At 39.1% G+C, this 27,828-nt stretch overlaps 1 protein-coding gene across 3 annotated transcripts; it reads left to right on the top strand.

Moving 5' to 3' along the window:
* Positions 1 to 27,308, top strand: ntn2 (netrin 2). 3 transcript variants are annotated; one of them, XM_079602032.1, is made up of 10 exons: positions 19 to 178; positions 684 to 757; positions 1,640 to 1,668; positions 6,518 to 6,687; positions 7,791 to 9,022; positions 19,095 to 19,283; positions 23,714 to 23,863; positions 24,194 to 24,247; positions 25,494 to 25,568; positions 25,773 to 27,308. In XM_079602032.1, the coding sequence occupies exons 5-10, from the start codon at positions 8,005 to 8,007 to the stop codon at positions 26,105 to 26,107; spliced, it is 1,821 nt and encodes a 606-aa protein (XP_079458158.1). In that variant the 5' UTR covers positions 19 to 178; positions 684 to 757; positions 1,640 to 1,668; positions 6,518 to 6,687; positions 7,791 to 8,004; the 3' UTR covers positions 26,108 to 27,308. The 3 variants fall into 3 exon arrangements, with proteins under 3 accessions (XP_079458157.1, XP_079458158.1, XP_079458159.1); XM_079602031.1 differs by lacking the exon at positions 684 to 757 and having other exon boundaries at positions 1 to 178; XM_079602033.1 differs by lacking the exons at positions 684 to 757; positions 1,640 to 1,668.
* Positions 27,309 to 27,828: the final 520 nt, after the last annotated feature.

Genomic DNA, 27,828 nt, shown 5'->3' with positions numbered 1-27,828 from the left:
TGCGCGAGCGTGTGTCAGTGTGTGTCTGTCTCATGAACGGAACTAACCGCTGCTGGATCTGTGAGTTACATTCATTCACCAACAGACAACGGGACTAAACCAATCGATCTGGATTTATTTCCCCACACACCCGCTCTTGAATGAGGTTTCGAGGTTCAGACGGGATTCACAGATTCAGGTGAGTTATCCAAACACTTCACGTGCATCATGCATTTTGCAATCATAATTGGAGATATGTGTAGCATTATATAGTATAGTTAAGCATGCTTTGTTAAGTCAGGTGAGTGCAGATCACAGATCATAACCAGCTCATCTAATTACAAATCACATTGAATGTATTACATTATGAAAATTCAGCTTGGTTTCCATTGTTCCCCATATATACTATATCTACTAGTGATTGTTACTACTGTAAATCTTTGTTGGCGTGATATTAATACAAAAAAATAATTCTGAAAGCTTTTAACAATGTTTTGTATGAATTATTAAGATTTTACTGTTGTAAATAAGTGACTACTAAAATTAATTTCAAATAACCAACCAGTGTTCATTAAGTGTGTTTTGTTGTATTTATATAGTTATGAATAATATTGATTAAACAATAATGAGGGCAGCACTATGCACTGCTCATATTCTCTGACAGGTGAGCGAGAATTTCTCTTTTTTTTATGGTGATTTAACAGAGCGCTCCAAACTGGGTTTCCTTCCCGGTCCACGAGCGATGCCAAGCAAAGCAACTCTTCACGAGTCTTCTTAGGTATGCGTGACACCGTCAAGATTTCTGCTTCCCCTGATGGACGTGGCACACACACGTTTGTGTGTGTGTTTGTGTGGATTCCTGTGATTTTATTGCAGTGAAGCCCCTCTCTGGTTTCCCTGAGGTCACAGATGAACTGTAGAGTTAAACTTTGGGAAAAAACATTTACGCCAGCTCAGTTTACTGATCCTGCCCACTGCTGGCCCTCAAGAAAAGAGAAAAAAATCAGACGTTTCAAGAGCTGTCAAAGCGAAAAGCTCTGTGTTTACCAGAAAAGTCAAAGGTGTAGCAAACCGTGTGTTGGTTTGATGCTTGATTCTTGACCTACTTACCATCAAAAACCATCAAAACTCTGTCAGCGTTTACTCATCCTCATGTTGTTTCAAAGTTTCTTCTCCTGTGGAACACAAAAGGAGATATTTAGCACAATGTTTATGCTCCTCTTTTCCATACAATGAATCAAATCTACAAAAAGCACCTTAAAAAAAAGCTCCATGCAAGCCTTCTGAAGCTTTACGAGAGGACCAGACTCAAATTTAAGTCATTTTTCATTGAAAAGCTTCCCTACTGTCACAGCTCTTAAATCTTATTTGCATTTGCGCATATTTAAATGTTTATGAAAGTGATGCTGAATACCATCAGTTCTGTTGATGGATATTAAAATGTTTTGGTTTATTGAAAAAGATATATCCTTAAGTGACTGCTTTCTCACAAAAAAAAAGTAATTTTATTTCATAAGACTTGGCCGAGTAGACTACTTTATTATATTGTTTTTTTGTCAGTTTTGGAGTTTCTGCACCCCTGGTCACCATATGCATGCGTTCATTGTATGAAAAGAGCAGCTTGGACATTCTCCTAAACATCTCCTTTTGTATCCCACAGAAAGAGGACGAAATTCCCACGATATGAGGGTGAGTAAAGTCAAAATTTCTATTTTTGGGTGAACTATATTTCTTTAATACTCTTCTGTGATGATGCACTGAATGCATATGATGTGTGCCATGTGTGATTTTGGGTCCCGGTTTAGCGTTATGTTCCTGTTCTCCTGCATTTTAAGACATAATTGGGCCGTATTTTCAGCGCTGGGCAACATTAGAGTTTCTCAACTTCAGTGAAAGGTTTGGATCTGACACAGCCTTGGCTCGGTCCACCTTAGCAGCTAAAGTCAACATGGCCTATATTTCACTCTCCTCCTCTTCCAGCACAGGAAGCTTCATCTGTGTGTGTGTGTGTGTGTGTGTGTGTGTGTGTGTGTGTGTGTGTGTGTGTGTGTGTGTGTGTGTGTGTGCGTGCATGACACCCTTTTCTCTTTTGTCGCCAACAAAAAAAGCCCCTCCACTAACTTTAACTGCTTTACTGAACTTACATCTTAAAGGGGTCGTATCATGAATCAAATCTTGATCTTTCAAGATAAAAGAGTTTGACGTACTTTGAAAACAACTTTGAGAACTTTTAGGAACATTTATTAAAGTGTTGCAAACTTCCAAAACTTTCTAATGTCAGACAGATAAATAAATTTGAGCACATGACCATCCATATTGCAGAGACATTTAACAGAGACATTTAACTCTGTTTTTGGTTAACTTACACTAGAGTGGATCTTAGGATAAAAATGTATGTATTCAATATTTGTGCATGTATGAACAATGTGTGCTATGACCTCTTTAAGAGTTGTGCATTGCTCGTGCTTTTGTCTGTCTGTTTATGCATGTGATTTTAAGCATGTCAAGAGGTCAGGGGTCATAAAATAGCAGGTGACAGCCGTAAAAGTGTAATTGTGGGAGTGTGTGCGCTTGTGGTTATTCTATGCCGTGCAACTCCTGCGCTGTAACTTTTGGGGAGTGCCTAAACACACACACACACACACACACACACACACACACACACACACACACACACACACACACACACACACACACACACACAGTGTGTCCAGTCGGAGAGCGGGCGTTAAATGATTCAATCTGTTGTAGCCTTGGCACCTTAAGACTTTAGTGTGTGTGTGTGTGTGTGTGTGTGTGTGTGTGTGTGTGTGTGTCTGTGTGTGTCTGTGTGTGTGTGAGAGAGAGCTAGAGTGGTGCACAAAATGTGTTTGTCAGTATTTGAACAGTTCATAAAATTATTTGTGGTTTCCCTCCTGAGTTCAAAGCTGGTGATGCCTAGCGGTGAAATTTTTGTTGTCAGCTGGAAAAAGATGTGTGTGTGTGTGTGTGTGTGTACTTATGTGTGAGTTTGCATGTTATTTTACACAACACCCATGCATTAAACCCCCAACACCACCCTAAACCACACACATGTTTGCATATATATCTAAATGAGGACATGCCATAGACTTCTATTGTTTTTATATATTTTCTTATATATATACACACACCTCTATTGTATTTGGACGTCTCTAAAGAAAGGTTTTGCTAGATTAGTTTTAGTGAACCTCTGGCAGAATTTCTGTCCCCAAAGTAAAATTGCAGAACTGTGAAGCAACACATGATGTATTACTGCACAGATTCTCCAAAAATCTTCTAATTATTTTCAAATCAGCAATCAATGCATGCGCCGGTGTGAGTGTGTGTTTCTGTGAGTGTGTGTGTGGTTAAGGATCAGGTTCTGCTGTTTTAGTAAGGGCTGGGTTTGGTCCGTGTGTGTGTGTGTGTGAAGGGTCTGGTCGCAGTGGCTGCATTCTTTTACCAGGCGGATTTCTTTCCACTCGCACATTACTACATTTAACTTGTCATTTTGCTGGATTATGACTTGCATCAGTTTTGCTTCCCAGATTCCTCAGTAATGTTCTGTTGTTACTTTATTAAGTGATCAGATGCTTCATTTTCACCGGCTGAACCACACGACAGGTGAAAAACTAATGCTGCACTCACATTGAAGGACGGACCCAGACTCGATACAACACAACAGAGCAGGTCCATAGTTATCAACACTAATGCCCGTAACATCAACACCGATCCTCCGTTTTCTGTGGAGTAATTCATGTCGACAGCAAACATGCCTCTCTGTCATATCTTGTTATTGCAATCTTTAAGTTCTTAAAGGAAAATTGGTATTGAAGAAGGGAGTCCGATGAAGAGTGATTATTCTCTGTTGAGACGCTCTGGATTAGTTTGTCCAGACCGATTCCTCTCTCTCTCCCTCATTACAATCAACATCAAACTGCATTCGCAACTCATTTTACTCTCATAATGTGATGTTTCCAAATGAAAGAGGATATTCAGGAAGAAAATTGTATCCATCGGGAATTGACGGAGAAGTGGCGTTTCGTTCAGACTGGAGTCAAACCTGAACAGTTATTTTAGTATTATTTATTTAATATTATAGTTTTTTTTATCACTTTTCATTTTAATTAAATATTTTTTTACACGTTTGTAAAAAAAAAAAATATATTACTATTGATAGTACGTTTAATTAATTTGTACTAGATTTAGTTGAGTTTTAGTTTTATTTCCAGTTTTAGTACTTCTACTTCAACTAAAAATAGAAAATATTCATCTATTTTTTGTAGAAAAAAAACCGTTTTTCATCTCATATTTATATTTTATTTCACCTTTGTTTCAGTTAACAATAATAAAAATAAGTTTTTAAATTCAGTTAACAACAATATTCCTGGACCTGATTGTGAGTTTGCTAAAGAAATGTTTAAATATTTACTCGGTTATTAGTTAACATTAGTTATTATAATTTGTCGAAAAATTATAAAGACATATCTTAACACTGGGATACAAGAAAGTATTTTAGCATGACTTTTTTTACAATTCACCTTTAAATCTGAAGTGCATTTAGTTGTCATCCGAGCTTGTGTTATGTGTGCATGTCTCAGTTCTGATAAACACGCACACACACACACACACACACACGGTGGAGAAACTCAACTCTCCATATTTAGTCATTCTGTAAGAGACGTCCATTCTTCATTATGATCTCTCTCTCTCTCTCTCTCTCTCTCTCTCTCTCTCTCTCTCTCTCTCTCTCTCTCTCTCTCTCTCATATATATTTAATCTCTACTTTGACGTCCGTTATCTTCAGCCACTATCTATCTTTTCTATCCTCCCACATATTGTCCCTTTCCTCGGTTCTGTCCATATTTGTCCCTTTTTTTGTCTCAAACCTTTCACCTATTTCTGTCCCATGCTCTCGATGTGTGTGTGTGAATCAGAGGCATGTGTATTTTTTCCTCCGAATCAGACAGATCCGTCAGTAAATTATGTTGTGGTGTGGACACACACACTGTGTAAACACAAAAAGACCACACAATCAGAATATGTGTGTATACATACAATGGGGAAAACGTCTGAGACCGCACTGACATTATTTTTTCTTTTCATTCTGGAAAATAAGTAAAGTTTTAGGACTTGAAATTGTTAAATTGTAGCTTTTCTGTAGCTCGAACAGTACACACACACACACACACACACACACGCGCGCACATACATATAAAAGTGATTTTTGTTCAAGTCAATATTGTGTAATATAGCTGTTCATATAAATTTATCAAACTGAAAAAATAATTATACTCCTTATTTGTATTATATGTATGCCCTATATTGGGAATATCCTTGATATTGGCATCGATCATCTGCTAATTTGTGGGAAAAGTTAAATTTTTGCTCCTTTAAACACAGAATGCTGGACAGCTTGATCATCAGTTTTTTTTATCACAGTCTCATTGTTTTTTGTCTTATTGTTATGTCGATAACTTACATTTTTGACCTATATTAGAAAAGACTGCAAATTAGAAGCATTTTCAGTATTGGTCGTAGACCCTTATACATGCGCGTCTGTGTTTATGCTAGAGTGATCGAGCGAGGTAGAGAAAGAGAGAGGTGGGGTGAGAGAGTTCGACTGACAGCGTGAGGGTCAAATAATGAGCTTAATTCTCTGTTTGGTGTTTGATGATGTGTGACTGAAGAGATGTGTGTGTGTGTGTGTGTGAGAGAGAAAGAGAGAGAGAGAGAGAGAGAGAGAGAGGTGTGAGTTTGGTAGAATGTGGCAGAAACAGAGAGAAAAAAAAGGGACCATTTTAGGGCTAGTGTCTTCAAATATCTAACAAATGCTCTACAATTCTCTTCACAAACACACTATTGTCAGGCTTTGGAGCTTCATAATACTAATGCTATCATTTGCTTGCCCAAAAAACTTGAAAAAGGACACAAAAGCACCATAAAAATGTAATTAAAGTAGTTCACTGTAGCTTTGTGGGTAATTGATTCAGTTAGTTCAATGAATGGATGAATTTGTGAACTGAATCAACTGAATCATTGGAAAGATTCGATTCAAAAAGATGATTCACGAATCGGACATGTCTGATTCTCTAAAGGCTTGCACATATCTACGGTGTGGTTTCAGGAGTGCTTTTGTGCGCTTTTTGATGCCTGACAGCTTCATTGTAGTTGCATGGGAAGAGCATGATGTAGTAACAGCTGTGACGTGAATCTGAGCGCTTCATCGAGTTTTCAGCGCAATAATAATGATGAATTTATCTGGCTTGCTTTGAAACGAAGTATGGTTTTTATAGAATTCGGCAGATGTGTATAACGTGCCTTTACAGTCATTATTTGAGGGTCCGGCTGTACCGTTGCAAAGGGGCCCGAGCAGAAAGAGCCGCATTGATATTCACATCACACACACACAGTGACAGGTCCTAAGAGAGGAGTTTTACTCTGGTTTCATGGTTCATTGCTCTTTGTAGTGCTGTAGAAGTGTGATTGGGCTCAGATACACGCTCATGTCAAACTGTTTCTCATTAACTCCAACCAGCGTGCGGATCTCATCAGATTCCCCCCCGGCAGATCATATGTGCGTCGACCTGCGGATCCAAGCATCAGGAGAGTTTGAGAGTATCCAGTTTTATACGTTCGGTGTCTGTCTGGATCATGGCTCGTCGGATGTGGAGCGGACTGTGACCGCAGATTCCTCCAGCAGTTGAGGTAGTACGCTTTCTTTGTTTTAAAACATGATAAATATCATCATTTCACAGAAAAGCATCTGAGCAAAGCAACATTATATTAAACGCTCTCATTCAAATCCCCAACGGCCCCACGAAAACATTAGGAATCTCAGCATGTGTTTACCAAGACCAAATTAACCCATCTGCGGTGTATTTCTGCATGCGTGGCGTTCCTAAAATGGCTCTTTTGGTTGAAATGTCTAATAATGAGTATTTCTAAACACACTTGCACAAGTATTATTGATGCTCATGCCTTTAACTCTTCTAGTTCAGGGTGTGCATCGTCCTGCAGCGTTTGTGATTCCTCAAATCTCATGTGTTGTTGAGGAAAGTGTGCTGTGAGACCGCTTTCACCGGCTGAACCATAAAACGTGTGCGCATTGAAGGAGGAACCCGAGCACATCTAGACACCTTTGACTTGGGTCTGTTAGCAACCACCCGAGGAACCGCATAGCAGAACACTAAAATCTCATTAAACACCTTTGCAACTGCATCGCGACGCTCTGCCGACCCACGAGCATCATCATGGCAGCACATTTTTACAAATGATTGCAAATATTTTCAGCTGAAAAACTAGGATTTAAAACTACTAAACAAGTTTTTAGCATTATATTTAACAACTTACTGTATTTGATTAACTGCTGTGAGTTACAAACCAACATTTGGTCCAAACCATCTAGCCCCTATTATTAAGTGACAGCTTGATTTAGCTGAATACTGTACTTACCCATTCTGGGATATTTTGCTTGTTTATTTATGTATTTTTAAATTTAGTCTTCTAACTGCTCATATATATATTATTATTATATATCAGTTGCATTATATAAAGGTTAAGCTCCTTTTTTTGCTGACCATTTATTAGAAAAAAAAATCTTTTTAGGCTCTGTTTGGTATTAATATACCTTTTTTGCTGTTTTATTTGATAAAATCATGCACATCAATTATGCTGTTGTATCATTGTAATACCATTCATTTTTGGACATGGTCTTTCAGAGTCCTATATAAATCTTACGGTGAGTGAATATAGTTGATTTACTGAGTTTAGCTTGATTTATTAACATTGTGTTGCCGTTGCATTTCCAGACGCACACTGCCGAGGGTTGATTCCAGGAAAGTCGTCTATCTACTGGACGTTTTCTGGCTGGAGTTGTCGTTCTGAGATATCACACGTACGCCAGACCCCGCCAGTCTGAGGAGACGCTACAAGCATATTTGTTTATTTGACTTCCCCCTCTCTACCCATCCATCTGGATACGTTTCTCCCCATCCCACATTCATCATTCTCTCCCGAGACATCATGTGGAGTTTTCGGAACTTGCTTTCTCTGCTAACTGTGTTTCAAGCCTCAAGCCACAGTCCCAACCCATTCGCCGGGCCTCAAGCGACACCGACGGACCCCTGCTACGACGAGACGGGTGCCACCCGCCGGTGCATCCCAGAGTTCATCAATGCGGCGTTCGGTCAGGAGGTCGGCGTGTCGAGTGTCTGCGGGCGGCCGGCGTCTCGCTCATGCAGTTTAGTTGAACGCGACGACCGTCCCGCCGTGCGCTCGTGCCAAGTCTGCGACGCATCGGACCCTCGCAACGCACACCCTCCCAACTACCTCACCGACCTCAACTCTGCGCACAACCTCACGTGCTGGCAGTCGGAGAACCTGCAGGGCTCGCCGCTCAACGTGACGCTCACACTGTCGCTCGGGAAGAAGTTTGAAATCACGTATGTCAGCCTACAGTTCTGTTCCCCTCGTCCCGAATCCCTGGCCATCTATAAGAGCATGGACTACGGCCGCACATGGACGCCCTACCAATTCTACTCGTCGCAATGCCGTCGCATGTACAACCGGCCCAACAAAGCGGCGATCACCAAGCAGAACGAGCAGGAGGCTTTGTGCACGGACGGACACACTGACCTCTACCCGCTTTCCGGCGGCCTTATCGCTTTCAGCACGCTAGACGGACGCCCATCAGGCAAGGACTTCGACTCGAGTCCTGTTCTACAGGACTGGGTTACGGTCACTGATATTCGAGTGGTCTTCAGTCGCCCGCAGCACCCCAGAGCGCTGCCCATGTCGGGACGCGAGAGCGAAGACCCACTCGGGCCGCCCGCTACGTATTATTACGCGGTTGGCGACTTCCAAGTGGGCGGGAGGTGTAAATGTAACGGCCACGCCTCCAGGTGTGTGCGAGAGAAGGACGGAAAGCTGGTGTGCGAATGCAAACACAACACAGAGGGTCCGGAGTGTGACCGCTGCAAACCGTTTCACTACGACCGGCCCTGGCAGCGCGCCACTGCGAAAGAAGCCAACGAGTGTTTACGTAAGTTCAAATGTTGTTCAAATGTTTAGGCATCCTAAACGCATGTTCACACCTGGTAAGATTAGTCAAGTCATTGATATAGAGTTTTATATGATACGGATTGTGTCAATTTAGTCAATAATACCGTATATACCCGAATATAAGACGAGGTTTTTGTCCTAAAATAGGCTGAAAAATGGGGGGTCGTCTTATATTCGCGATATAGACAAACTCACGGGGGAAAGGGAGAAAGAACAACGGAATGAATATGAAATAGTGACTGAAACGCGTCCCATTAACACAAAACCAGCTTTCACTTCCAAGATGTTAATCTGCACAAAAATCCTGATAATCGAGCCGTCGTCTGATAAAATCAAATACACATAAGATAAAGACAATATCTGTGCTGTGATTTCGGCTATACTTGCATGTAAAATTAGAGAAGCAACATAATATCTGTGTTTAACTGAATTAAAACGCTGCTCCTCTCTGCCGCGCGAGACGCAGAGCGAGCGAGAGAGAGAGAGGTGCGCGAGAGAGGTGCGCGCGAGACGCAGAGCGAGCGAGCGAGAGAGAGCGAGAGAGAGAGAGAGAGAGAGAGAGAGAGAGAGAGAGAGAGAGAGAGAGAGAGAGAGAGAGAGAGAGAGAGAGAGAGAGAGAGAGAGAGAGAAAGGTGCGCGCGCGTGCTGGAAGAGAGAGAATGAATTATCAGTGCAATTTTCAAATAAAATAATTTTCTGTTGAAAAACAGATTTTTTCCACAAAAATCTCTTTTTGTCCCAAAACTAAGTCTGGAAAATGGGGGGGTCGTCTTATATTTGGGTATATACGGTAGTTCTGAATATTAAGTGTCTTTTAAACTACAACTAAAAGCGATAACGGTAAACATATTCTCATATGTCCCCACCACAGCTATAACAATAACGACAATAACGATTGTTTCCAGCTGATGAATGATAAAAACATTGACAGCCAATCAGAATCCATTTGGCTTTGAAGAGCTAGAGCTAGAGCTAGAGCTAGAGCGTTTGCAGAATAAAAGTTTTTGTTTACATCATATATGTGTGTGAACTGTGTAAAATAATTATGTATTTATTAATACACACACATGTATGTATATATATATTTTTTTTTACATGTTTATATACATTTTTATATTTAAATATAATATTATAAATATACTTATAGATTTTTTTCTTAAAATTATACATGCATGTTTGTGTATTTATATATATACATAATTATTTTTTCACAGTACACACACATATTTGATGTAAACAAAAACTTTTATTCTGCAAACGATTAGTTGTGATTAATCGTTATGCAGCCCTAATTGAAATCGTTACCCACAATAGTTTTGAATATAGTATTTTGCTTAAGTAATGATGTGATTCTCTTAAGTACACAAATCTAGCTTAAAATCGGTTAAACTGTCTATATTTTTTGCTACATTTTAGTATTGAATGAATGTTATGTTAAATATCAGCAAGTATCACGTGGCCAGCTAAATTAGACTGGACTGGAGCTGTGAATCAGCATTTCTTCAATGTCTGGACATGGACTTTTCCCGCTGGAGTTTGTCACTGGCTTTTCTCTGTGCTGCTGCACTTTAGATTTGCATTAAATTTGGCCAAAATAAGGCACAGTATCTAAAGCAGCTCCCTACATATGAAACAGAGCTACAGTGTGGCGTTATGAAACGATCACTTGGCAAAACCGTGAAGGTTAATTCTCATCGCATCTCACGTCTGAACTTGATTTATTGGGTTTGGATTACTTCGGGTGTATCTTTATTAATTCTGGATGCATTCCATAGAATACATAGAGACTGACACACGAGTGCAGGACAGAGATGTGTGTTTGCGTATGTCTGTCTTGCAGTATGTTAATCTTTACATAAACCTCTTCTCTCAGGACATGTCTGAACAGTCGACGCTCAGAGCAGAACGCTGCTGACAGCAGAATGAGAGTACTAGGCGTTTTACACCGCACACGAAAACAACGTTTATTTCTTTTGGCGGCCATATTAACACTGAATTCACACCGGCGGCCTGAGCAGCGCCGTGTAGCAGAAGCATAGGTGCAAACGCATTTTTGATGGACATATGCTAGACCCGGCAGAAAATGCATCGATTTATCAACAGACTTTTGCAATATAGGGTTTTATAAAGCAACACAAACACTTTCTGTTCAGTGAATCTGACCAAATCCAGATGATTAAAGCCGTTTATAGCTACAGCTTATGTAAAAATGTCATTCATTTATGTTAAATATAGTTCAGTGTTGGGTAAGTTACTCTAAAAAAGTAATTACCGGTACATCTTCATCAGTGTAATTAAATTACTGCAGTAATTACTCTCTCTTAAAAGTATTGGATTATTAATTGCTTTCTAAATACCATATCAACCACGAAATCTACTATGAAAGGCATGAAATTGTTCTTTAATTCTTTCAAATAAATAATACAAAATTGCATAAATTATTCTTGATTGAACTGACCAAAGCTTATAAAGGGAGAAGGTTACAGTAAAAATGTTTAGCATTAGACGTAAAATATTTATACTATTGTTTTATATAGAATAGTTCTATAGTCTATATACAGTATTTAATGTAATTACATCAGAAGGAACTGCAATTAAATGACAGAAAATTAAGAGTCATTCCTTACTCTACTTTTCAAGTGAAAAGTAATTCAATTGCCGTAATTAATTACGTAGTAATTAGTCTAAATGTATATAGCCTAGATTATAAAACTTGTCATAATTTTATATTTTTGTTTTTATTATTTATTATTTAAAGTTTAGCCTATTTTTAACAGCTTATATTACTTTTATTTCCCGAGGCATTTTACAAATGTTAACCTTGTCTTTTCACTGAAAAATAATTAATTATAATAAAAAAATCTATGAATTTTGTACCCTTTTCCCCCAAAGCTTTACCTTGTGTTTACCATGATTTTTTGCACATGGTCTCTTTGAAGTACGTTAAAGTAAATCCTATGGTATATTAATATGATACTCTTTCTGTACCATGGTACAAATGAAAGTACCATGGTAATATACCATTATTGTACCATAACTGTAATTATTAGGGATACTAGCTACTATCTATAGATGTACATAATCCATATGTTGAAGATCAGTAGCAGCTGCTGATATTTATCTTATCTTATCAGACAGCAGTATTATTGCTGAACGAAAAATTAGCTGAATAGTGTAAATGCATTAATCTTTGTGTCAGGAAAGATATATCGTGTCCAAATGCTCCAGTCGGGCAGTCCTGACACTCCATTAGTATCGCTAATGTCTCCCATAAATCTCTCTGCCTCGTCTAATTCTTCCTGTCTACTCTGTCAGATGAGAGTTTGCCGATAGTTTCGGGTTTTTTTCGTGTAATGAAACCCAGAATTTAATTCAGAGCTCTCTGTGTTTTCCTCTCACCTCTCGCTCTGCCTCTTCTCATGCCATCTGCTCTGGTTTGGTGGCCCCGTCTCCAAATGACCCCCAGTACACGCTCGACTCCCTTGTTTTCTCGCCTCAACACACGCCAAGGACTCCCGCAGATTTTGTGCCCGACCTGGCAGTCGTTCAGTGTGATCTCGTTAAAATCATCCCCCATTCAGCTGAGAGAACAAGGACAAAGAGATTAGCAGAGGTATAACAGACTAATGAGTGGCGGACCACAAATGGAGGGTCTGACAGTTAAATTAAGTTCAACTATATAGCAGTTCCCTACAGGGCTGGGCGATATGGCCAAAAATATTAATTAACACATATTCTTTCCATATCACATGATATCAATATTTATCACGATATTAATTTGCCATTAAATGGGGAAGGAAATGCTTTGACTTTGAGAATGAATGTAAACATGTAAACTTGTTTGTTCACAATTAAACGCCTTTTAATTTAGGGCCCCATGAAATCCATCAAATTTTCCCATAAATTCAGTTTTTTCCTTCTTCTTTTTTTTTTTGGAGGGGGTGTTGGTGTTGTAATTCTGTTTTGTGATTTAAAACACATTTATATACGTTAAACAGATTTAATAAAGCTTTAAAAATGTAATCAAATGAAAACATATCACAATTTACATAACATTTTTTGTCATTGTATGATATTCCTTAGGAATCAGGATCATAATATTATTACTTTGAGGAGTACATTTTAGTATATAGTTACACTTAGTGATATATTTATTTTATAATTTCTTGAAGCTAAACCGAACTTTTATTTTGACGGTTAGTCGTGAAGTAGGCTACTTTTTATGTGTGTATTTGACATAGACAGTATATAAGAGGTATTTGACGGTAGTTTTTCCTTAAATAAAACGTTGACGTTCGTGAAGTTCAGAAGCAGCTCTGCAGAATAGAAGAAGTTTATGTGTGTCATGGCCTCATATTGAGACGACAGATGCTGAAAACACAGTGAGCTTCACATGTGTGTGAGTTTGTGTAACGTTATGTATCAGACGAAAATCTCCATTAATCAAAATTAATTAATCTTTTTTTCAAGTCATTTCAGCAGAATAATTAAAATGTTCTTCTACTTACATTTAATGTTAAGTTAAACAGTTCAGTTAATCACATTTCGAAAAGGACAACTATAATGCAGCCAAGTGCAAATTATGACAAACAGAAATTATTTAATAATTCTTATCTGTGCCCTCAGACTATGTAGTCTGTTAATATAACTCACCTCCAGATCGGAGTCGTTCGTTCTTTTGTTTCGTCCCGTCACATCCTCATATTCTGAAGCTATGTAAGTCTCTGTACCTCTCGAGTCTTCAGGTCTGTGTCGTTCGTTCTTTTGTCACGTGACCGCTTCCGTTCTCAGTATCTTACAACAATTACGATAGTATTATTGACTGTATGTTGTTGTATTATATTTATTATACAAATAAAGTTGAAAGCATTGAACATCTCTTTATTACGACATTTAATATTATGGAAAATAACCATTATGAAAGAAATGTACAAAAAATGGTAAGGATTAAGCTACAATTTGAGACCAGAAACGCATTACATAACTGTAAGAGTAAAAAAATACTAAATTAATAACTACGCGCTTAAGGAAGTTGGGAATTACTGTATCCAATTCGGCTGTCAAGTCAAGTAACATATATATGAACGACTCAGGCCCTGTCCCAAATAACACACTTCATATAGGCCTACACTTGAGATGTTGTGGACTTAAAATGGCCGCCGCATACACGTGTTGGGACAGGGCCTTAGACCCGAAGACTCGGGAGGAGAACTAGCCTAATCATTTCTGTTTCCGGTACAGAACCAATAGGATGTTGCGCATACACGATCAACACAAAATGAATGAATCACTCTCTGAGAGTCATTTTAATTAAAGATCCATTCAAAATGAACTAATTGTTCATGATCGACCCATCACTAATTCACACAGAAACACACAAATCATTATTAGAGACATGCACTGACTGGCTGTTGTTGTGTCTATTTCTGCTGTGTGATGATAGGGTGCTAGATTAATCCATATAAGCCAAGAGTAAAAATGCCCAGAGCTTATCACTGTCATCGACAGATCTCAATATGATATAGTTTACCACCCAGCCCTATCCCTACTATAGTATTCGGAAAAACAGTATGTAACAAAATAAGTATGTCCGAATTCACTGTACGGTATGCAAAAAGTCCCCAGATGACCTAATACTTCTGGCGGGATTCTGAAGTGTGCATTTAGTGGACACTTTACTTTCCCATGAGGCCACAGGAGAGGATTTGTGAATGACAGTGAAGCAACACAAGCCTAATGACAACATAGCAAATGTAGTACATCCAGATTACATTAATTCTACACACATTCATACTTTTTATTCAAAATAAGTACCTTCTCAAGCGAGTATGTGATTTCGGACACAGCCGTATGTGTGTATTATTGCTAGTCACTCACGGCCACCTGCACAGGACACTGGAAGTATGAGTACTAACCATATCCTCATTAAACACACACACACAAGCGCACTTTTACTGCCTTAGATTTCCTATACGTCACAAACCAAAACATGCTGCTTCCGAGGGAAAAAACGCCACACAGAGCGTTAATGATATAAAGCTGTGATGCTGCAGAGAAACCTTGTAGAGATGTGTTTATCTTCCTGTTTGTTTGTTAGTCTGCCAACAATTGAACTAGCTTGTCGTTTTGTTTCTTTGCGTGCTACGATTCAAAGGACACATTTGTCGAAGCACTTGGGTTTGTGCTCTTGTAAAAACCAAAGACATCTAGAAATTTGGACTGGATTTCTATATTTCCTATTCAACTCCAGCGGTATCTAAACAGTCTGAAAGATGCCTGTAAACCAAAAATACTAAATGCCACCTTTTATGTTTGGCTCGTCCAAACACATGTAACCAATTAAGTAAATTAATAAATAAAAGCATTCTCAGCACCCTATTACTCCATTTTATGTGAGCGTAAGTATCGTGACATTTCAAAACAAATATAAAGCTTGTAAAATGTAGCATTTAGTCCGAGATCTCCAGCATGAGTGTCTGTAACTCATCAACGTCGCTGGTCTTGCGCTCTCGTCTTGTGCCAAACCTTCAGAGAAGAAACTTCCAGCTGTTGCCTGTTTCTGGGAGTTCGGAGTGAGTCACTCTTCAGCCAGAGAAATGCCTGTTCAGTTGAATAGAAGTTAAAAGATTAAAAACATGTCCGCTAACAGACTAATCTAACATTGTCCTGTTTTTTGGTTGTTTTGAATCACCATCCTGGTTTGTTTTTGAAGGGCTAGCCAAGAAAACCTGGCAGGTTTCGTACAGTGTTCTGGAGATTTTTGCTCATTTTATTGACAAATGTTTATTTGAATATTGAAACCTGGTATCTTAAACTGTCCTCTTTCTCTTTTAGTGAATCTCTTCATTCACACATTTGAATCAACGACTAACATGAACACTTTTTTTTGTTCAGACAATCATGTGAATGAACCGATTCACTCAAATTAATCAGATTCACTGATTCATAGACGGTTCTGTTTGAAAAAAGAAAGTCTATTGAAGTTATACAATTAAAAAAAAATGTGTCTGTTGAAAATCATTTCAGAGTAAGCCATTTTTTCTTTCTTTTTTTTCCTAGTAGCTTGTTTGTAATTTAAATTATGAGTAGCTTGTAGCTTTACCAGCTTCAGTTTCAAAGTTGCTTCACTGCCAAATTGCTGTTTTGACTACACCCAACTCTTGTGTTATGACTTTTGCCAATTTTCCTAATTCGTTCAGAATCCCAAATCACTCGCTTTTCTCTCGCAGGCAAAAAAAACACAAAAGATTTGAACAGAGCTGTGAAACTTCGCGACTCTTTCATGTGTGAACAATCTACGCAACAGGAAGCGCCTAATCAATTAGAAACACCTGTGAGCCAAATGTTCTGATATTTATGCTCACATAAAACCAGGGATGGAATTTTTAATGAGCTGTTATTCTTAGTTGATAAAACATATGTGTGTTAAAGCGCACAGGTGATGTTCTGTGGTTTTGCTCTTTTTTATTAGTGGCGTTCACTAAGACGAGCATCACTATCACTGTTGCCCATACTTTGTTAGTGATTTGAACAAACTAGTAACTTTAAGTATTAAACAGCACAGTTATATCCTTCAGCATCTTCTATATGGACATGAATCATGTCTTAAATTGTGCAGCTTGTCGAGAAGAGACTATCAACCTAATTGCAACGCTCTGGCCATCACATCATTGTGGCGAGATGTGCACGGTCGGTCAAACACTGTTAGTGTTTTCATTGCTTGATTGTAATATTAAGATTTAGACATCATAATCCAAAACATAAGTGGAGTTCTTACATTTTCAAAGTGCACCGTGCCTATCATACACGAAGTACAAGATGTATGGCATTTCCAGAAATGTGTTTTTGGGTGTAGTTCAGTGCATACCTGTAGAGCTCGCTCCATCAAACTAACGTTCCTGCTCCACAGAAATGAATTTGGAGCTCTGCGTTTGCTCTAACCTCAGGTTAATAGGTTTGAGTGCTTTCAGCTGTGTTTGGAAAGCTCTTGTAATAGAGGAACGGTGCCATTGAGAAAGACCCTTGGAACAACTTTAGATTAAGTACCACGCTCAAGGCACAAACGCAGCGCTGAGAGATATCAGAAAACCTGCACTCGTTTCCAAATCGTTCTTGCTCAAATCAGTCCCCATCTGGAAACGCCCTAGAAACGGTTCACATTTAGACTGGACTGTATGCTTTAATAATTCAATCTCCGTCTTGTGCGTTTGTGAGACTGTAGCTTTCTATTTGGGTGTGAATCTGTGTTCTTTTTGTCACACGTTTGGAATTTAATTTGGAGAAATGCACACACCCTTACAGCGCTCTCTCTCTCCGACACACACACACACACATCGCCTGCAGACGTTTATTGAGCTGAATTTGCTGTAATCTCACCCTGTTGACTTTAGCCCAGAATCCCCCCGAAATTACACCCCCTTTTCATGACCCCCATCACACACACACACTCACACAGAGCAGCAGATGGTGTGTGTGTTAGGGAATGGCCCGAGCAGGTTTCATTAACCACAGAATTCCATACAAATTGGCCCTGTAATAACAGACACACACACACACACATGCACACGGACAAAATCAAACGCTTCACGATGAAACAGGCATGCATTTAAAATAAAAATAAAATAACTTTTTAAAGCAGATCCTACAGTGGCTGCAGATTTGTCGGCTGCACATCCATGATCTCCCGTTCCTCCACATCCCAAAGCTGCTCTATTGGATTGAGATCTGGTGGCGGTGGAGGCCGTTTGAGTTTAGTGAACTCATCATGTTCAAGAAACCAGTTTGAGATGATTTGAGCTTTGTGACATGGTGTGTTATCCTGCTGGAAGTAACCATCAGAAAATGGCACACTGTGGTCATATTCGACAGTGCTCAGAGTGGGATTCGATCCAGCGTCTCCGGCATGGGAGGCGGATGCACTAACAAGGACACTAAAGACCACAGCCTCTAGCATCAGTCGCTAGTGCACCTGTTGAGATCAGGGGAGTGAGGTTTACCTGCACAGCTCTTACTGGCCTCCGTTACACTCACCCCTAAACCTCACTCCCACCCGGGTCACGGCACCAATTGTAACCGGTCCTACTCTATCCTGAGTGGGATTTGAACAGGCGTCAGTCGCTAGTGCGCCTCTTGAGATCAGGGGAGTGAGGTTTACAGATGGACATGGTCAACTACTATACTCAGATAGGCTGTGGCGTTTAACTGATGGTACGGAGGTAAGAGGAAAAGAAAATGCCATCAAAACTTTTCTGAAGACAGTCAGTTCCCTTACATTCATATGAACCCTCACCCCCAATTCAATATTTATATTTTTCTTCCAATATTTCAAACACCGGGAACAGTGAGCTTTGCTGTATTTTCTCTGCTGGCACGTCTGTGCTCTCTTTTTTGTTGCGTCCGTCTTCAGCGTGTCACATCTCTGGTCAATCATTTTTGGGAAATTATTCCAATGCAATGCAATTTGTCTGCACATACAGAACAGAAATCTGCCATTATATAAAAAAAACAAAAACGTTTTATCTTGTGTTTGGAGCAACAAACCGTCTGGTTCCCATTGATGGCTAGTTGACAAGTGAATCTCTTTTTTTTTTTTTTTTTTACTATTTTCTTCACAATATTTCATTAAATTGTAATAACTTGTGCTCTGATTCTGAAACAACTTTTCTTTTTGGTTGACGACATCTTGGCCATGTTAAATATTCAAATCGTATTTCTAATCTTACAATCTGAAATCTCGTGAAATGGGTTGCAAATCCTGTTTCATGTTGACTTGAAAAATAAAGGTTCAGTAAAGATTACTTTCAGGTGTACAGGGTTGCTATATGTTTTTTTGGACACTAATACGTTTTGTTTCATTGCAGGTTCTGCAGATCAGTGGTTTGCTTTTTAGCAGAGCTAGATAACTAAAGAACAGGAGAATATAATGTTCTTTGTTGAGCTCTAAAGCTTCTCCTATAAACCCGTTTAGTGATATTGTATTTTTAAGAAAAACACCATATGCATATCCATAAAAGCTTTTGTCAATGACGTGTTCACCCTCTCTTTCTTTATAGCGTGTAACTGTAACCTGCACGCGCGACGCTGCCGCTTTAACATGGAGTTATATAAGCTCTCGGGCCGTAAGAGCGGAGGAGTGTGTATGAACTGCAGACACAACACCGCTGGACGACACTGCCATTACTGTAAAGAGGGATTCTACCGGGACATGGCCAAACCCATCACACACCGCCGAGCCTGCAAAGGTACCACTCTACATTTCCTTTACTGTCAGGTTGACATCAGATGTTGATCTCTTTATCTTCAATGACAGATTTTTATTTGTATTCCTTCATCTCTAATCCCCAATGAGTTAAAGTAGTGCACGTGTTGGCATCACCTCATTTACATTAGCTGTGTGTCATTTCTGCCCCTAGTGGCAACACACGGAATCACAAAAATAATGATTGTTTCCAAACAGATTTCCCCCTGTCCTCTATTGCTCATACAAACAGAAAGTCCAGACTCAATCCATTTGCAAACGCTTAAATAAGCAGGGCAATGTTTCTGTCAGATAATGTTTTACAAGTATACAAATCATTTTAAAAACTTTGAAATTCAAGTGTGATTTCTGAGGACATCTGTTATGTGTTGTCTTCTACAAATATCTTACAGCTGTTTCAAGTACTTAAGTATTTATAAATGATGGTATTGAGGAACACATGACGATTTTTGGGTAATAATTATATGTATGTATTATTGTTCGAGCAGGGGGATCGTGAGTATATGAAAAGCTAACTAAATAAAATAATTAATTATAATATATTATACAAAATTAAATTAAAATAAAACACTTTCTAAAAATAAAAAATATTTTACTTGTTTGTCTGCATGTTATTTGACCATTAACTGACATCAGAGAACAGTGAACATGCAATGTGTTGTTAAATTATTGAAATATTAAGGGTAATATCTCTGGTTTGTGAATCCCTGGTCTAGTCTTTTACCACCATTTACAGACTAATTTAATTTTGGACCTTGAAAACTGCAGGAATGATGTGTTTAGATATGATTTTATAACTTGCTCCGTTACATAAGAGACACTCGTGTTTATTTTCTAACTGTGAGTTTTTAATGGGTTAAAAATATACTGTTTATTTATGAGTTAAAATGTATTTATGTGTGTAAAATGTTTTATGCACTGTATTTTCCAGTTTGAAAGCTTCCACATAAAATCAGTAGCACACACATATATATATATATATAAATTAAAATCTAAAAATAGTATAGAGTTCAATAAAACCACAGCAAGACTGGAGTGCATTGGGAGCAGCCGGTACATGAAGCTCATATATCTGCTGCCGTCACTCCAGCCAAAGCAAACACAGCACTGGAAGAAAACACACATCAGAGTTTGAGAAAATTCAACTGTTTGGATAAAAGATGTCTTGTAAGTTGAGCGTTTCTGGAAGGAAAAGGCAATCCATATGTAGAGGGTTTTCTATACGTTAAATTACAAGCGGCATAAAATGTCGGCTTCCTACAAAACAGTCAATAATTCTGCTTCTGTGGCGGTGTCAAAAGTGGCTTTTTCTGAGCCAAGAGCTGAAATTGATTTATTTGGATAAGTGACAAGGTTTATATGTGCAATATTTAACAGTGATAAAGTGTTTGTGTAAGTATTATATAATTTATGTTAAAGATGCAGATGGTAGACCAGTCAGTGTAAAGAAGGATATAGTATTCTGCTTTTAATGCTAGTAGACAACATTTTTATTTACGAAGCTCACTTAAAGGGATAGTTCACCCTAAAACGAAAATTAAAGGGATAGTTCACTTTGAAATTAAATGTTGGTATGTTTTAGCTTACCTGAAGTGCATCCAAGATGTAGGCTACGTGTCTTTGTCTCCGCAGTAGTTTCAATTTTGATATTTTTAGGTCAAACCGTTCTTGTCTGTCAGTCATATAATGCAGGTCTATAGCTACTGTCTCTAATAGCATGCAGAGAAAAGTCCAAATTAAAAAATTCCCCATCGTAAGTGCACATTGATGGCCTAAGACACGAAACAAGCGGTTTGTGTGATAAAACGAACAGTTTTTATATTGTTTTTTAAACTTTTACACAACCACGTCCGTCTGATCTGTTTACACCGGATTTCTTCCCCGGAAACTAATCTAACCGCCTTCGATTGGACGTTGCATTTTTAAACTCAGCAGAAACGCGTGTGATTGGCTGTACGGCTCAACGTATGCCTTTGATTGGCCTGAACAATGAAGCGAGTAGTGTGTCAAGATAGAAGGCTTACAAATTGGGAATAAGGGAAAACTCAACACTCCCGGATGAGTTCGCGCGAGCTTAGGCCATCAATGTGCACTTACGATGGGGAATTTTGGACTTTTCTCTGCATGCTTTTGGAGACAGTGCCTATAGACCTGCATTATATGACTGACAGACAAGAACGGTTTGACCTAAAAATATCAAAATTGAAACTACTGCGGAGACAAAGACACCGACATCTTGGATGCACTTCAGGTAAGCTAAAACATACCAACATTTAATTTCAAAGTGAACTATCCCTTTAACTCATTATTTACTCACCCTGCTGTTGTTCTAATCCCGTACGCCCTTCTTTCTTTTTCGGACCACAATAATTTTTTTATATGTCCCACTCACGCTCGTTCATATAATGGCAGTGAATAGCGACCAGCATCAAGCTTGAAAAAATATGCAAAAGTATAACATAATGATCATAATAATATATTCCAAGTGTTCTGGGGGTATACGATAGTGTTTGGTGGAAAACAAACCGAAATGTAATGTGTTTAATATATACACTCAGCTCTTGCCATGAAAATAGCCTCAACTCCTCACATGTCATTAAAATCTCTTCATCTTCAGGAGATGCTCTGCTTGTGAAGGAGGTGGAAATGGTAGATGATAGTCACAGTGCTAAAGATTGTGTACGGTGCAAATAAGAACCGGTGCATTCGTTAAGTATTCAGGAGAAATATCTATGAAATATTATTATTATTAGTGGTGTTTGTGTGTGAGTGGTCCTGCAGCGTTTGTGCTACAGACATAAATGATTTATTAGTATTAGTAGACTGTAAGGGTTAGTAGAACAAGTTAACATATGCGTGCAAAGTTATAGTCAGTAGAATGTCTGTTGGGATACAATGAAGTGTTAGCAGATATTAAGCAGACAGTCTACTAATACTCTAATGAGAGTTAGTTGACATGTAGGTTCAACTTTACTTATCGTCAACAGAATGTCTAAAGAGGACCATCCAAATAAAGAGTTACCAAATGTAAAAATCGAGTTGTTTCTGCTGCTCTCTGCTGGTTTGAAATGAACTAAATAGCATTTGGTTTAGTGTGTTGGTAACTACAACCAGTACTGTTCTTGCAAATGTTTGCGGCTTCCTGAACCTCTTCTGGATGACATTTGTACTGAATGGATGTGTGTGTGTGTGTGTGTGTGTGTCAATCAGGAGCTCTTTTGTAGTGCTGTCAGTGTTTTAATTTGATAACGCCCATGTTGAGCGCTGAGACCTCTTATCAGCGTTACTGTGATACAGCACCTGAGAATTCCTTAAATTCCACACACACACACACACACACACACAACACACACACACACACACACACACACACACACACACACACACACACACACACACAGATGAAGTCACGGCTCAATCTCTTCTGGAACTGTGGACTTCCAGCTCTCACCTGCAGATGCCACAGCTGTTCAAACCTTATCTCCGTGTGTGTGTGTGTGTGTGTGTGTGTGTGTGTGTGTGTGTGTGTGTGTGTGTGTGTGTGCGCATGTGCGTGTGTGTGCGCGTGCTTTGAGAGTCTCAGCATAGAGAGGAAACACACATACATGCTCAAACACTACTATAGACAACACTAATACACACAAAACCATCATTATAATTATAAAAGTTTATTGTTTGCCCATCAGCCACAGTTACTGGTGAAAGCTCAATATCACTAACCACTAAGATGTTTTACTGGACATTTATCATTTTTCCTGTACATTTAAAATCCATGACCCTAACTTTGCAATGAAGCAAATGTGAATTAATATACATTTTTATTTTATTTGTATTGCTGCTATATAATTCCCATACGTTTTTGTCATGTCATAGTTTGAATAACTTTACTATTATTATAATATGTGAAAAATAGTCATAATAAAGAATAAGCAGATATGCACAAACTTTTGACTGGTAGTATAAGTAGATCTTTGTTGTGGAATCATTACATGATTTCTGAACAAGCCGGGTTTTTTTTTTGCACTTTATTTTCAGTAAAGTGTGAGTATTCGAGTGTGTCACGCAGTTCATGAAACCTGTTTTCCATGCGGTGACTCTTTGTTTGTTGTTGCCTGAGACGCTGGTTACTATGTGTAATTCCTGAAATACAGCCCATATTTTAATATAATATCATTGAGCCATGTGACTTTAAATGAGATAGAGTAGCGTGTGTGTGTGTGTGGTTACGGGAAGTGTGTGTAACAGATTGAGTGTCATGGCAATGTTTACGGGTCCAGACGGGGACTAAGGCCATTATTTGGACTTCCCTTCTGCGTGTGTGCCAGAGCTGATCATCTCTCTCTCTCTCTCTCTCTCTCTCTCTCTCTCTCTCTCTCTCTCTCTCTCTCTCTCTCTCTCTCTCTCTCTCTCCAGCATGTGACTGCCATCCGGTGGGAGCTGCAGGTAAAACTTGTAACCAGACGACGGGTCAGTGCCCATGTAAAGACGGGGTGACCGGCATCACCTGCAACCGCTGTGCGAAAGGGTATCAGCAGAGCCGATCACCCGTCGCCCCGTGCATTAGTGAGTGACACACACACACATACGTTTATTTATCTGTCTAAATGGAGACATACACCCTAACTCTTACAAAAAACGATTCACTTTATTTACTGTATATATAATTTTTTTATAAATCAGGATCCGCAAAGTATAACTAAGTAAGTATATACATTCATACCAGTGTTATATTTCATTGAGCGTTTATATATTTTGAATTCGTGTTTATTTTTTATTTTATAGTCATTTTTATTAGTTTTTATATATGCATTTATATTTTTCTTTTTGAGAATCAAACCCATGACCTTGACTACTGGAATAAACACTGACGTCATTCTGTACTGTGTCTTTCAGAAATCCCTGTTATAAAGCCGACAGCTGTGATCAGCACTACAGAGGAGCCTGCAAGTTAGTGCGCACACACACACACACACACACACACATGTTCTGGACAGAGTTTAGAGACGGACAGAGGAAGTAACGCTTAGTTTTCTCTGCTGTTTCGCTTTGTAACACTGGTGGAAAGGGGCGGAGAACTCGCAATCTGTCCTTGTCACGAGTGAAAGTGAAACAGAGGTGTGTGTGAAAGCAGAGAAGTGAAGGAATTGTGTGCATTTTCAACAGCTCTTCTGGGTCATTGAACACTTCACACAGTGTGAGCGATGCCTGAAACCGACACACACACACACACACACACACACACACACACACATTGTCATGACAACTCTTGCACACACTCTTAAAGTCCCCCTGTAGTCAATAATTTTATCCTTTAAAACTAATCTATGCTCACCAAAATTACATTTAAATGTTTATTTCCTTGAAAAAAAAGCTTGAATGTCACTCGACACCCTTGCCTCATTTAGTATACGCGGTTATATAAATATGCAAATGAGTCCCGCCTCCACTCACTCATTTAGCTCAGAGATCGACTCGTTGACGATCACATGTTGATCTGATTGGTTACAATGTAGTTTGTGACGTCAGAAACACCAGTTTTTGCTTCACTGCAGTTTTAAGGAGAACATACTCAGCAATGGTGTTGACTTATGAATTTGCACATGGTTTGTCTTAAAGCATATTAAAAACACCACATAGACATATAGCTAAACAACATTAAAAACTGTATTTTCACCACAGGGGGAGTTACAATAGCATGTTGAAAACACCAGGTCAGGCTTTCTTAGCTTAACCAGCAAGAGGTCCTTGGTCAACCAACTTCACCAATTAAACTGTGTGTCTATGCTGGTCCACCAGCTAAACCAGCAAACAGCAAACTGTTTAATGATGGATGGATGGATGGATGGATAGATGGATGGATAAAAGGGTGGATGGATGGATGGATGGATAGATGGATGAAAGGATGGATAAAAGGGTGGATGGATGGATAAAAGGGTGGGTGGATGGATGGATGGATAAATGGATGAAAGGATGGATGGATGGATGGATAGATGGATGAAAGGATGGATGGATGGATGGATGGATGGATGAAAGGATGGATGGATTGATGGACTGACGGATTGACGGATGGATTGATGGACGGACGGAAAGATGGATGGACGGATGGATAGATAGGTGGATAGGCATTTTAGATGTTAAATTGTTGTTTTTCACAGTGTGTTATAATTCTAATTACACATTTCTGTGTTGTCAGATTGTGACTCATACTGTAAACCACTGAAGGGAAATCTCAAGATAAACATGAAGAAATACTGCAAAAAGGACTACGGTATGATTCCTTTATCATGTTATTTTTTAAAGATTCCGTTCTTACCTTTCAGTCACTGGGAAAACCTCACACTTTCATTTGTACTGTACAGATCACTATGCTTTTTTATATAAGAAGCATTTGAATCAATGCAAAATGGACCTTATTGTTAACCGTATGTGGTGTAGCGTTCTCATATATGTGTGTGTGTGTGTGTGTGTGTAGCTGTCCAGGTCAGCGTGTTGGACATGGAGACCGTCGGAGACTGGGCTAAATTTACCGTTAATCTGGTGTCCGTGTACAAGAGTCGTGGAGAGCCGCTGAAGAGAGGCGATCACGTGCTGTGGGTCCATATGAAGGATCTGGCCTGCAAATGTCCACGGATACACATGGGCAAACGCTTCCTCATCCTGGGCACGGCTGAGGGCGGCACGAACCCCGAACGCCCGGGACTGCTGGCCGACAAAAACAGCCTGGTCATTCAGTGGAGGGACATTTGGACTCGACGACTGCGCAAGTTCCAGCGCAAAGAGAAGAAAGGCAAGTGCAGCAAAGCGTGATGGGATTGCAGGGAACTCTTTATTATTGACCACTGTCCTGCGTACGCGGGAGACTGCGAGACCGAACTCTGCGTGTTGTCGTCTGTGCGTTTGCAGTGCGTTATTTGATACGTCGTCCTGTTGGTCAGCCTTCTAAAGGGACCGTTAAAAAGACTGTTTCTAATCACACACCACTGAATCTCTCTCACACACACACACACACACACACACACACACGGACTGATTCCATTTCCTCTCGAAGCCACAATTTAATCAATCAAATATGAAATACGTCCTCAAATTACACATCAGCAGAACGACTCTGTCCGCATCTGGTTCGGTTCTTCTCTTCTTCGTGGCCTTCATCCGTTGGTCACACTGGTGTTCACCACATGCTGCTCGCTTCAGCTCGGAAAACCTCAAAATCTTCATCTTCATCGTCATCATCGTCAGCCTGGATCATTTCACGTTTGAAGACATTATTAAGCCTTCTCGTAGCTGTGGGTTGTGTGCCGTACGTGTGGATGTCTACTTTGATACTGAAGGATTTTCATAGTGCAGAGATGTCCATTAACAGTCCTCTAGGAAGAAACACTCTGTACAAGTATGCAAATGCGTTGCAAACATGGTTTCACTGGGCATATTTAACATATTGAGTTACTGTGGTGGGAACAAATGTGGTTCTCTCAAAATTCACCCAAAAATGAATATTTTTTCTTCATTTACTCACACTACTGTCATTTCAAAAAAGTGTTTTATTCTGTGGAATGCAAGAGGAAAATTGCCTTCTTTTCCATATAAATACTGTCTGTTAAGCTCCATGAAAATGACAAAAATCACTATAAAAGTAATCCGTATGATCCGTATTAAATCAGAGAACAACTCAGAGGAGAGTATCAGTGAATATTGACTAATTCCAGCCATTAAATGGTGTCAGTAGACTTATATTCATAGTCCATGAGTTGTTTGGACTGCTTTTGTAGTGGTTTAGCCGTGGTCACTACTGATTTATTAAAAAATACGTTTGTTTTCATGGAAAATACTAGAATTTAAGTTCTGAATGATATGAGGCAAGTAAATAATGATCGAATTTTCTTATTTTGGGTGAATTGGTCCGTTAAACCAGTTGTGTTATGTTCAGGTAGCGAGATATAAACATGTCAACAGGTTAACTAAACTTAAAGGAACAATTCACTTTTTTTGGAAACAGGCTTATTTTCCAGCTCCCCTAGAGTTAAACAGTTTTACCGTTTTTGAATACATTCAGCCGATCTCCGGGTCTGGCGGTAGCACTTTTAGCATAGCTTAGCATAGATAATTGAATCTGATTAGACCGTTAGCATCTCTCTCAAAAAAATGACCAAAGAGTTTCGATATTTTTCCTATTTAAAACTTGACTCTTCTCTAGTTACATCGTGTACTAAGACTGACAGAAAATGAAAAGTTGTGATTTTCTAGGCCAATATGACTAGGAACTATACTCTCATTCCTGCGTAATAATCAGGGAACTGTTGCCGTACCAGCAGCGCAATGATATTACACAGCGCCTGGAAATAGTCCCCAGCTCGGTCACTTCCAACGTGACCGGCACTAAGTTTGTAATATCATTGCGCTGCTGGTACGGCAGCTGTTCCTTGATTATTAGAAGAGTCATGTTTTAAATAGGAAAAATATCGAGACTCTTTGGTCATTTTTTTGAGAGAGATGCTAACGGTCTAATCAGATTCAATGATCTATGCTAA

The sequence above is a fragment of the Phoxinus phoxinus genome (genome assembly GCF_949152265.1).
Source record: "Phoxinus phoxinus genome assembly, chromosome: 24".
Lineage (NCBI taxonomy): Eukaryota > Metazoa > Chordata > Actinopteri > Cypriniformes > Leuciscidae > Phoxinus > Phoxinus phoxinus.
The sequence above is the reverse complement of the archived record's forward strand: the minus strand, read 5'-3'. Positions and strand labels throughout refer to the sequence as shown.